The sequence below is a fragment of the Lytechinus variegatus genome, chromosome 9 (assembly GCF_018143015.1).
Source record: "Lytechinus variegatus isolate NC3 chromosome 9, Lvar_3.0, whole genome shotgun sequence".
NCBI classification, from domain to species: domain Eukaryota; kingdom Metazoa; phylum Echinodermata; class Echinoidea; order Temnopleuroida; family Toxopneustidae; genus Lytechinus; species Lytechinus variegatus.
The window spans coordinates 24745284-24758089 of NC_054748.1; the positions used below are offsets into that span (position 1 = coordinate 24745284).

At 37.0% G+C, this 12806-nt stretch overlaps 1 protein-coding gene across 2 annotated transcripts in view; it reads right to left on the reverse strand.

Annotated features, from left to right (window-relative positions):
• Positions 1 to 4116: 4116 nt before the first annotated feature.
• The window catches only part of LOC121421510 (RNA polymerase-associated protein CTR9 homolog), a 28197-nt gene continuing 19507 nt past the window's right edge, over positions 4117 to 12806 (reverse strand). For both annotated transcript variants that reach the window (XM_041616242.1, XM_041616241.1), the window contains 6 exons: positions 11925 to 12142; positions 11023 to 11158; positions 9829 to 9966; positions 8490 to 8632; positions 7226 to 7450; positions 4117 to 5473 (listed from right to left, as the gene is read on the reverse strand). In XM_041616242.1, the coding sequence (XP_041472176.1) occupies positions 5209 to 5473; positions 7226 to 7450; positions 8490 to 8632; positions 9829 to 9966; positions 11023 to 11158; positions 11925 to 12142 (1125 nt within the window). In that variant the 3' untranslated portion in view covers positions 4117 to 5208. The remainder of the gene's footprint in view (positions 5474 to 7225; positions 7451 to 8489; positions 8633 to 9828; positions 9967 to 11022; positions 11159 to 11924; positions 12143 to 12806) is intronic.

A 12806-nucleotide genomic window follows, 5' to 3' on the forward strand; every position in this document is an offset into this window, starting at 1 on the left:
CATTATTTTCCCAATTTGGAGATACGAGGTTTTGACACCCAGGCAGGGATATAATAACAATGATAGATTGGTAATGCGCCAAATCCACTCTGCAGAGTGCTCAAGGCGCACCTTTTTTTTTTTATCTCGATGTATATTAGTGATAAAATTATCAAATGTCTTCTGCTTGGTTTTTTATTCCAAAGTTAAATTTATTAGTACTGTGTAATACATTGCCTTATGTTTAACAATCATTCATCCTTTTAAATGTTTTTTAATAATAATCACAGAGCCCTGACGAAGACCAGCTTTTAATGTTTGTCTTTTGCATATTTATATCGTGTGTCTTGCCATTTGTATCTCGTAGCATAGAGCTATTACTAGCTCCATGCTCGTAGCATGTTCTTGTATTTTTACTTTTTATTTGTTCCTTTTTTTTCTGTATGTCATTATGTCCTGTTACTATGTTTTTCACGCACACACTGTACATTCATAATTCGGAAACTTCGTTATTCCGAAGGTTTGGTTATTCCGAAGATTCGTTATTCCGAAGGTTCGTATTTCCAAAGGTTCGTAATTCCGTAGGTTCGTTAGTCCGATAACAAAGGTTCGTTAGTCCGAAAACGAGATGAGGTTCATAATTCCGAAGGTTCGTTAGTCCGAAAACGAAATTATTAACAAACCTTATTTCGTTTTTCGGATTAATGAACCTTCGGAACATCGAACCTTTTTACGTTTTCGGATTAACGAACATCGACATATAGGCAATTTATGTGTTTCGGAATTACGAACCTTCAGAATTACAAAGTGTAACCGTTTTTCGTATACTGTATGTTTTTTATGCTGATCAGGCCACCCTGTTCAAATATTTGAGAATAAATAAACAATGAAAAGAGAGAGAAAAGTACATATACAATAATAAAGGACAAGTCCACTTCAACAAAAATTTGTTTTGAATAAAAAGAGAAAAATCAACCAAGCATAACACTGAAAATTTCATCAAAATCAAATGCAAAATAAGAAAGTTATGACCTTTTAAACTTTCATTTAATATCACAAAATAGTTATATTCACATCCTGGCCGGTATGGAGATGAGGAGACTGATGACATGATCGACTCACTCTTTTGTATTTCCTTATATGGAATGTGAAATGTTTTAATTTTCTCCTCATTGTCTTAAGAAACAAAGTTTTATTCCTCCGTGAACATGTGTAAATGTCATTGTCATAACATTCTGTGGTTTAAACAAGAGTCTGTGTTGTCGAATCTGTAATATTGTATAATTGAAACAATAAAAACAAAACAAATAGTGAGTGGGGGACATCATCGACTCTCATTTGCATGTCACAGAGATGTGCATAATAAATACAGTACATGTAAGTGTTTTGTGAAAAATAAGCGAAACTTTAAAATGTCATAACTAACTTATTCTACACACCGATTTTGATGAAATTTTCAGTGTTGTGCTTGTTTGATTTTTCTCTGTTTATTCAAATCAACTTTTTCGTTGGGGTGGACTTGTCCATTAAAGGAACTGACAATGAAGAGTAGGAAGTATTGAATGTCACATTATTGTTCAACCAGAGATTACAATCAAAGTTCTGCCTTGTAAATGTAGGTTACGGAATCAACAGAAACACAATAAATGCAAGAGAGAAGTGTATTTTATATAAACAAACCTGTTTATTGTATTCAAATTCTTTTACTCATGACAGGCATCGATGACATGCTACATAATTACAGTACAAGGGTACTTTCTTATGTCTACATGAAGTCTTTGATAATATTACAAATATTTAGGACTCTGGATTAACAAAGTACTTACTAATTTACAAAGTCGTTAGGATATATACAATTTTAACTGTGCAAGTCAACACTACTCAGTGAGCCAGTCGCAGGGGTTGTTGCAATCAAATTTTAATGTTATTTGATTTTTCACAAGCGTTGATTGGTAATGTCACTATATTCAAAGGGAGTCAGTCGGCCCCCTCCCCCTCCCCCCCCCCCCCCCCGAAGAATAGATTTACTGCTCAAATCTTCGCCAGTGATATGACAAAAGGAATGAATAAATCAGCTTTAGATAGAGAAAATCGATTAATACGTTGATAGAGTTTGTTGAATTTCCAATTATTCAAGTGAACAGCAGAAATTAATTTCATGCTGTACTATTTCGAGAAAGCAGGTCTCCATCAAAACGCTTTGATTCAAAAGCTAGAAAACATCTAAGCTACATGAAACAAAGCCTTGCAAATATTCCTGAACATACTGCATCAATTTATAAATCAAGCAAAAGTACATACGACACAAAGGAGTTAGGTAGATCCCGAACTAAAAGCAATATTTCAAGAGTTTGCAAACAAAAAGCCTGTCTCAAAAAAACCTATTGGGAAAACGTGATGTTCAATAATTTTATATAGAGTAATATTTTGAGATGAGATGCAGTTTCATTTGCTTTATGAGCAGTTGAGTACTTGAATCAAGTGTAAAATCATGATGGCATTCAGGATCTAGAAAGAAATTTTAAATAGTTTGGTACCAAAATCTCAAAATGGCCAAAATGTAAGATACGTACTTCAACCTTCAATAAAAAATTACCACTGTAGAAAAATAGCAAAGATTTAGAAAGATATATACATTGAAAAGAAAAAGAGAAGTTCTGGGCCTGAATATATTCATGTATACTGTTGCAATCATCAATCACAAAATGTCAATGTTCAAGCAAGATCAACGCTGTGAGTAAACATTGTTCAACATACCCTAGATCTTAGTGTCAATGGGCCCAGACATCTATAATATTATATCAACAGTATGACCACAGAGTTGCAATTGATCACAAAATGTCCAAGTCCAAGCAAGATCAATCAGTGGATTAGTCTTCGGACTTTGAAACAGAGGGTCGTGGGTTTGAATCCCAGCCATGACGTAGTTTCCTTCAGCAAGAAACTGATCCACAATGTGCTGCACTCAACCCAGGTGAAGTAAATGGGTACCGGTAGGAAGTAATTCCTTAAAAAGCTGTGTGCGCTATGAACGCCTAGCTTAGCCAGGTAATATAGGAGCGCCTTGAGCACCTAACAAGATGGACATGTGCGTATTATAAATACCCTATATTATTATTATTATTATCAATGCTGCAAGTGCATATTGTTCAATATACCCAAGATCAGCCACTCTGAGTCAAATGAAGTTTGCAGTTGATCATAAATCTTAGTGGTTCTGGGGGGCCAGGCATGTGCTGTAGGACCAAGATGAATTATCTTGAAATTGTTTGTAGAGGTTGATCATGTACACAGCACGTGACAAATATTGACAATGTAATATTGTAAAGGTGAGAATGTTAAATTACTTGAATATCAAAATAATCAGAATTATGCAATCCTGCGAAGTTGATGTCATAATACACACTATGAACTGATGGGACTATGTCAATACACAAACACTTCTTGTACTGAATTCAAATTATTCCTCTGCAAAAGAGATGATGATAGACCAATTACGTCATACTCATGATGACTCCCGACATCATCATGAAGAGATGACATATATCCCATCATCAAGTAACCCGGGCATTGGCGTAAAGGATTATCTTTTGTGTTTGGGGGGACGCCACAATAGATGTCCCCCTCCCCCAACCCCCATGAAGAATGGATAATCCTCTGCATTGAGCTCACAACCTGTTTACTAACACTTTTAATCCAAGGTGTTCTTGACAACCTGAAACCTTGCCAGAGTCTTGCCAGACATAGCAACAATGTAATGTAAGCAAACGATTCCAGGTATTAGAAGATTAGTTACCACTAACAGGTGAAAGAAACACCCTGTTACTTGGTGCTCAGGAAAGAAACATTCATAATTCTGAATCACTTTAGTAAATGAGCTTATTGTTCCCTCCACTTCCTAAAAAGACAATCTAGGCCCCCGTCTTACAAAGAGTTACGATTGATCCAATCGATGGTAACTCTACGCGACTCTTTGTAAGACGGGCCCCAGTACTGCATACAATTCCGTAATGATCAATATTTGTCTAATCCTTGTTTTGTTTAGTCTCATCCCATATGGTCTCATCCTAACATCTTAGCTAATCTACAACCAGTAGTTCATCGGCAGCCAATTTGTCTAACAACCATTTGTTCTAATCGCCACTAAGCCCTTTTACCGTTTTGTCTACTTTCCTGTATCGGCCACACAGACACATTAACAGCGCAAACAATGCACTAACAGAGGCCCTGTTTAAACCAGTAATATCACAGCGATGCCGCATATCACAACAACCGTTTATTCACATCTCGGATCAACGTTTGACCTCACATTCCGAAAGACATAACCGGGCCTACTGTTAGCGTTCTGTTAGCGGTAACGTTTCTGTATGGCCAGCACAGGGGCTTTTCCTGAGAGGACTTGTTAGACCTTTTATCCGACAGTTACAGTAGTAACAGTGCTTCTCATCCAATCAAAATCAAGGTAAATTGTCAAATCTGAGAACTCGTCAGATGAAAATGTTGATGAAATGCCTCCCGGATACGATTTACTAATTTTGTTTGATATCTAGTCGGTCTACCATCACTCATTCTCTAAGGTTAGATGAAGTGCTTGTCAATAACCCAATTTTCATTTTGAAAATATAAAAAGAATATCAAGTTGACGAAGTGGAGATTAGTCAAACTGGGTATTAGACTAAATGGCCCATATTCTGAAGTCGGGTTTAACTTAAACTCAGGTTTAAAGTTGTGGTTTAAGTATAGGGAGCCAAAAGTATCAAAATTTTTATTAAGTTTTATGCTTCTTATGTTTACTGTGCTATTTCCTGATTCATGGATGGTGAAGATAATCATCTATTTGTACTTTCTAGATAATCATGAATGATTTGAGAGCCAAATGAACTAAAGTATATCACTACTGGTAGTGATTTATGTAACAATTGGCTTTCCATACTTTAAGCCACATCTTCAAACCTGAGTTTAAGTTAAACGCGACTTCAGAATAAGGGCCAATGAGTATTAGACAAGTGGGTACTAGATGAAATTGATAGCTGATGAAATGGGTTTAGCCGATGTGATGGCTGGATATTCGAGAAGACACTCTGCTAGCAGAACAAATGAATATAAAACTCTCCAGCTTGAAATGTAGAATAAGGAAATGTGTGAGGATGTGAATGTTCAGTGCAAAACTCAATCTTATTGACTAAAGATGGGTCCATGTATGATGAGTTATTAAATGATAAAACTGCTTTAATCACTGTCCTCTTGCTCTGACACCGGAGCTGACCCCTGACCTGACTCTTGACCCGACCCTTGACCTGACCCCTGACCTCCATCCGACTCGGACCTTGCTTCTTCCATTTCCTCTTCCTCCTCTTCGGCCGGTGAGGCTCCGCCCCCTTCCGATCCCGACTGATCGCTGTCGGAGTCGGAGACCATCCTTCGCTTGATGCGTCCTTGTTTGGGTTTCCTCTCTTCTTCTTCTTCTTCGTCGCTCCCTTGGGTACCACTGCCACTGAAATGGGAAACAAACACGGAATTCAATAGGTGGGTCTACATGGTGTAATATACATGTTTAGTTCTATTTCATCAGTTACTAATGAATCAATCAATCTTTATATCAAATCTTACAGAGATTTTCATAAAGATGCAACTTTTATTGGTCTACCTGATGCATCAGTTGGCAGGAAGGAAAAAGGGGGAAAAGAGCTTTAACCCTTTGAACCCGGAATACCAGCCTAGAAGTAAACACGCATATAGGGGAAGGCGGGGTAAGTTGAGCATAGGGGCAAGTTGAGCCACCAGCCCCAGGCCAATAATGAATGAGTCAGACATTGTGGTGGTGTCATGTATTGATGACCCATAGCATAACCCCTAACCCTACCATATTGTTTTCAACTTTGAAACAAAAAGTAGTTTTTTAGAGGGAAAAATATGAATTTCAGCCAAAAAAGTAAAAAAAGAGTGTGAAATAGATAAGTGCTTTATAAACACACACGTCTTGAAATATAATAAAGACATGATAACAACATTATTAGTCCAGGTACGGATCTTCATTCTTGTCATAGTCTTTTATATGATGGATGCAAAATAAATGTGTGGATACAAAATTATCGCACTAAGTTCAAACTGGGGTAAGTTGAGCCAAACAGCATGGGGCAAGTTGAGCCATGGTAATTCCTATGGTAATGTATCTTAAAAACCAAACAAACCATAAAAATCGATTGAAATGCTGGCTGAAAGGAGCAAATTTACATGACTGCTTTTTTCCTTTTAAAGGATGTTAGTATTTATAGAGAATTAGCAAGTGAAAAGACTTTAAACAAAAAATTGACATGCTGGTTCTCCCCTCATACATTTTGTACATAGTTTTTGTGGCTCAACTTACCCCAGAAGGTGGCTCAAACTTACCCCATATATGGGGCAAGTTGAGCCATTTGACATCGTTTTTTTCAAAGGTCACAATGACTTTCAGTGTGGGGATAGAAAGTTATATATAGATGGAAAATATTTCAGAAGAATTAAATTTCAAGGCAAGGTACTTATTTCGACAAGATTATTAATCATATCAATTCTAACATGCAAAAAGCAAAAACTGTCACAACTTACCCCGCCTTCCCCTACCTATATTCCGGCCTACAGCCATGTGACTTCAAAAACTGTCAGGTGATCTTTTAAGAATGATGTCATCTTTCTAGTACGTGTAGGAATATTTAGTCGATAATTTCAGTCAAGGTTGGCAATGATTTCGGAAGGATTTAGCATAAAAAATGGCCAAAATATGCCACTTTTTTGTGCTTGCTCGTGTCTTATGTGCGGTAATACACGGTGTAATATGCGGCGAGTCACATGCTTACTATTGGGAAGCAATTGGTATATCTGACTTTGGTAAAAACAATGATTTTGAGCCCAAAACAGACACAAAATTTGATATTTCCGTTTGTAGACTAGGTCAACGAGAAGATAAACAACTTCAGCCGGCTCGGTCCGGGTACTTGCGGGGGGAAGATGCCGTTGGGTCTCGAATCATGGGTGTTTGTGAATGTGGTCGATATGTGCAAATAATTCAGGGTATAGGTCACCGCCGCCCCTAATAATTCAGGGTTCAAAGGGTTAGTAACTGTAATGATGGTGGTCTCTTCATCCAACCAACTGATGCACTTAGAAGGCTGAAGATTAATTAATCAAATGACAATTATAAATAACAATATTGAAGATAAAGGCCAAGAAACATATGTTTCTATCCAACAATCCATCTGTTACCTACCTATCAATCGGCACGTCCGTAATCTTCAGCCTTTCTCCATCCGAGTCTGAGTCTGTCGACGACAGAATAGCCTTTGATTTGAACTTTCCTGGAACCTCTCTCTCCATCGACTTCAGTTCCTTCATCTTCTTTGACTTTCCACTCTTCTCCTTCCTCTTTCGTTTTCTTGGTCGATCCTCTCCTCCTTCCTCATCATCCGAGCCTAGTCTGTCCTTCTTTCGCGGTCTGAAATAAGACGGAGATTGCAAAATATCAAACTGAATTCAGACAAGGCATAGCGATGTGAACATCAGTCACAGTGTAAATTTTTAATAGCATTATTTTAAGTAAAATATGCAAATTTTCATGTGTAAACAGCGATTTGTCATGTTTCATTGCATTTTCAACTTAGTGGATGTTGCAAGAAAATATTTTTATAATCAATTGCAAATATTCCCATTGCAAATTTATAATTGATAGATTGATTTTAGCTGTAGTAAATCAGGGGTCTGCCTTACTAAGACTTGCTATCGATCCAATCACTCGCAACTATGAAAAACCCGCAAAGTCAACATATAAATGCATGTTTGTTCAAAAGAAAATTCTAGATATGATGTATATTCATACATTCAATGACTTCTTGACAATTTGGTGAGTACTCCATTGTTCACAACGGATGTTTTGCAAATTTCCTGTAGAAAAAAATTATGACACTGATGGATTTCCATAGAGTTACGATTGATTGGATCGATCATTATTCTTTGTAAGACAGGGCCCTGACTACACTCCTTGATGCAAGAATCAGATCAACAATCAATCGCAATTTGCGAGGAGATACAAGACATATGATTGATTCATGGGCAATAAATAGACTTACAATTGATCGCAAGTTTCGCACAATGCCCCATTAGAGTATATGATAATTAGTTGACGACAAATAACTGTGATTCAGAAACAGCACCATTTATTGCACAGGGGCAATTCGACAGGTTGGTCCAAATCATGTAACGTGAGTAACCGACACATTCCAAAGATTTGCCAGGAGCATAATAGAATTTCCCAAGTTTTGTTTTTATACAAAGGATAGTCAGACTGTGTACTTTGTTGTGATAAGGGGATGTTTAGTTCCTATCAATAATAATGGAGTTACAGCTCCAAGTATGGGTCAAGGTGTCTCCAAATGTAACGTGAGTAACCGTGGAATAGCCCACAGGAAACGGGCTGAAGAAACCACACCCTGAACTTTTGGAATCCTCCAACCTCTCTCTCTCTCTCGTTATCTTACCTTCTCTTTTTCTTTGGTCTTTCGGCTCCGTCTCCTTCCTCGTCACTTCCTCTCTGCTTTCTCCTCTTCTTCTTCTGCCTCGGTTCTTCGTCCTCTTCGCTTCCGCTTCCTTCGCTGTAGATCTCTCCCGTGTTCTTCCCTCGCTGTTTACAAATCAAACAAAGCACATTCATATTTTCAATGGAGGTAAAAAACACTGGAGCAGTGCACCTTCACTTAAAATAATGGATCGTTGGCGGGCTGTTAACCCTTTATCTCAAAATTTAGAACTTTTGAGGACAGCTACAAAAAATAGGCACACGCAAAAATGATCAATTCATGTGCTTTATTCAGAGCTGCCAACCTGAAAAGGAACATTTCAGTATTTTTGAAGCTGGAAATCAGAATTTTGGTGAGGAAATCAAAAAATACCATAGGACCACACATACAACTAAAACTTTAGAAATCAGTATTTTACATGAAACTATCAGTATTCTTCTCACTTTTCAGTACTAAATACTGAAAATCAGTACTACTTGGCAGCTCTGTACATGTGCAAACAATGTTCCTCATCACAAAAATTTCTCCTTTTATTACCCTATCATAAACCCAACGCTGAATTTGGTTATTTGATTTGTGTGTGGAGCACATGCCAAGGAACCACTTTGTCAGCCCAATTATAATGAGTAGGTCAATCATGACTTTATTCAAGTTCATAGACACTGATCTACTATATATACATAAAGAGACCAGGTGGGTGTTTCATAAAGCTGTTTGTAAAGTTACGAACGACTTTACGAACGACTGGAACATGTTCTTAGGTCATCAATCAATTACATAGGGATATCACATAGCACAAGAAAGGATCACCAGTCCTGCGTAAAGTCATTCGTATCTCACGAACAGCTTTATAAAACACCCACCAGGTCCATTGTTTCCATTCCAAACAAATGGCAGGTCAGTACATGGATTACAAGACAAGTAATACGTATACCAATATAGAAAATTATTTAGAGTAACATCAATGCAGGAAACTAATTAGATACAGCTGTCATTGATATCACGTTGAAAAAAAAACACTTAATCAATTTTCTAAATTAGAGTTGGATATGTAAATGGAATTAATTAATTATTGCAATATTATGAGAGATGTTACGTACCCAATTTCCACTACAGTATCATCTTAATTTTTATTATTATATACGGATGTGATTATTATATGTTTTTGTGTATTCAGATCAAGTTAATTAGCTATTGAAATCACAAAGTTATGAAAGTAATATTAGTAAATTACATTTGCCTTACGCAAAAAAATCAAGGGAGAAAAAACGATTGGGGGGAGGCCTAGGGGAGGGCTTACCCTTCCTTTGCGGCCTGCTTTGGGCTTGGTCTCAACAATGTCCGGTAACGTCAGGATGTTCTTAGTTTTCTCAATGAACTCGGTTCTCTTCTCAATGAGAGCTTTCATCCTTTCCTCTTCTTCGTGTCTCTTGGCCATCTGGGAAGAAAAAAAACACAGTGAATTATTGGCTGGTATTCATTTATTAATTATTAAAGATAAATGCCAGTTGTGGTAACGATCTCAAAATGATTTTTTTACTGAATCCAATATAATGACCACCAAAGTGTCTGTTTGTATGAATAAAAAATATGTGAAAGGATTCTGGAAGAAATTGTGTAATTGCTGAGAAATAAGCAAAATAAGCGCGGATTCCGTCACTTCCGTCGGGTCTTTATTCCAGCAATAATAATACACTGTCCCACGTGTGCCTATCTGTGTTTGCGATCATCAGCGTTTTTCAGCTTAGATTTTATGATTTCACAAAGTTCAGTTTACATGTATGTAACTGTACCAGATCTAGATCCATGATGATATAGTAATACTTAACCTTGGTTTTACAGACTTTCTCACGAGATCAGTGTTTTACTGCAACTACTATCATTTAGCTTTAACCCGGAGCCACCAACATGAACAGGAACATTTCAGTATTTCTAAAGCCATTTAAAAAGATCAGTACGTTGGTGAGGAAATTAGTATTTTCAAAAACTACCATAAGACAACATATAAAACTGAAACTTTGGAAATCAGTATTTTGTATGAAACCATCAGTATTTCTAATTTCTTTGCACTAAATACCGATTGACAGCTTTGTTACCCTGCAAGGATACATACGTTACGGGTGGTCCAAAACTTTACACTCTTACGTTGTTTGAAAAAAAAATATAAATATAAATATGAACCATAATGATTTATGAGAGCAAAATGTAAGTGAAAACTGCCTATTTGTACATAGAATACATCTCTTTCTTATAGTTCTTTTTAATTTGATTGTGCATGATTATCTTGATTTTGCTGATTATTGTGTAGATCGTTTTAAAATTATTGAAAAATCAATACATACACTTAAAAAAGACTGCAAACATATGCTACATTCAAACAACTCTGAAACTAAAAAAAACATTACATTGTGTAAAAAAGACACAATGACTCAAGTCCCATTTGATTTTGTTTTTCTGTTATTATCACTACCACAACCAGAATGGCTACACTTACTTGTATCTCCATGTGTTTCTGTCTAAGAGCCTCTCTTTCTTCTTCCTGTTTCTGTCTCAGGGCTCTCTCCTCCTCGTCCTGTCTTCTTGCTCTCTGTACGTGATATTGAGCCTGGCTTAGAAGATCAGCACATTGCCTGCATTGAAACATACATGAATAAGACGATAAAGCGCCGTGGTGTAGCGGTTCTGACTCTCGCCTTGTAATCAGAGGGTCGTGTTTGTTCTAATTCCACCATGGCCTAGCGCCCTTTGGCAAGGCGTCAATCCACAATTTGCCACTCTCCACCCAGGTGTTAAATGGGTACCTGGTAGGATGCGAAAGCCTATGTAGTATACCTAGCAATCGAGTCTTGGAACTCTTGTTGAAATGCTCCCCAGGGAGTGGAGAAGGTGCATATATTGTATGCAGGCATGCAAGAATCCGATGACCGGGGTGATAATATATCTGTAAAGCACTTAGAGACGTCGTTCTGATGTGTTAAGCGCTACATAAATGCGGATTATTATCATAAAGTGGACAGTGTTCTCATCATGATAATGATGTTAATAGTGATGACGATGATGATGGTAATGATGGTGATGATGATAACGATGGTGATGATGATGATGACGCTGGAGATTTCAATGAAAATGATGATGACAATAGTGATGAAGTCATGATTGTGATGATGGTGATGATATGAGCAGAATGATATGATGATGCCTTTCATTGCACCAAATTTCTTCACTACATGTACATGTATAACATTTGACCAAATTAGCATAAATCAAACAAGATTTAGCATTCCATATCATCTTTTATCTGAAGCAATTACTGCTGGAGCCAATAAGATAAGTTAACAAAATGACACCCAATCCCAAACTCAGGTAGCCTCCACTCCAGCCTAATTGCACACTCACCTAGCCTCCACTCCAGCCTGCGTGAGATCAAACCTCATTCGATCCCCCGACTTACTGAGGTACGTGAAGTACCTCTGGGCGGTCTTGAGTTCTGAAACCGCACCCAACACAGTCTTGAGGTTAGACTTCTCATCACGCAGGACGTACATGGCGATACGCTGTAGCACCAGCGATAGGTTGTATGTTATGAGAGTGTCATGGGGAGAAACACGCTTTGCCTGTTCAAAGGTAAATAGAAAGGGAAGGTTATGATTAAGAAAATTAAATTCAAGTAAGTATACAGTCATCAAACTCGTACAGAAATATTTAAAATATATGTTAAAACAGTTTTAGTTTAAACATTGTCTGTCGAGTGCTTATAACAAAGATGACTCATTTTATTGTCTAGGCCGTAGAAGAACATTATGAATGATGGATACATGTTTTGTATGTCATCAGAACAAATCATGAAAGATATGGACAATCCTTAAAGGGATGCTCCGGGGTGGAAATTATATATAAAGTAAAATTCACAGAGCAAAATGCTGAAAATTTGATCAAAATCTGATAGCAAATAGCGAAGTTATTGAATTATAAATTTTAGCAATATATTGTGAAAACAGTTATATGCACGTCATCATGAATATTCATTACATGGGCTGATGATGTTACATCCCCACTTTTTTCTTATTATATTACATGAGTCATAATTAATATTTTTTTCATACATGTTTGAATGATGTCTCCCTTATGATGAAATAAGTTGCAGCAATGAATATCTAATGCACTTAAAGAGAAATGCCAGTAGTTGCAGTAAACACTGATTTCATGAGAAAAAGACTGTAAAACCAGGCTTAATTGTCAGTATATTGAGGATCTAGATCTGGTACAGTTACATTAACT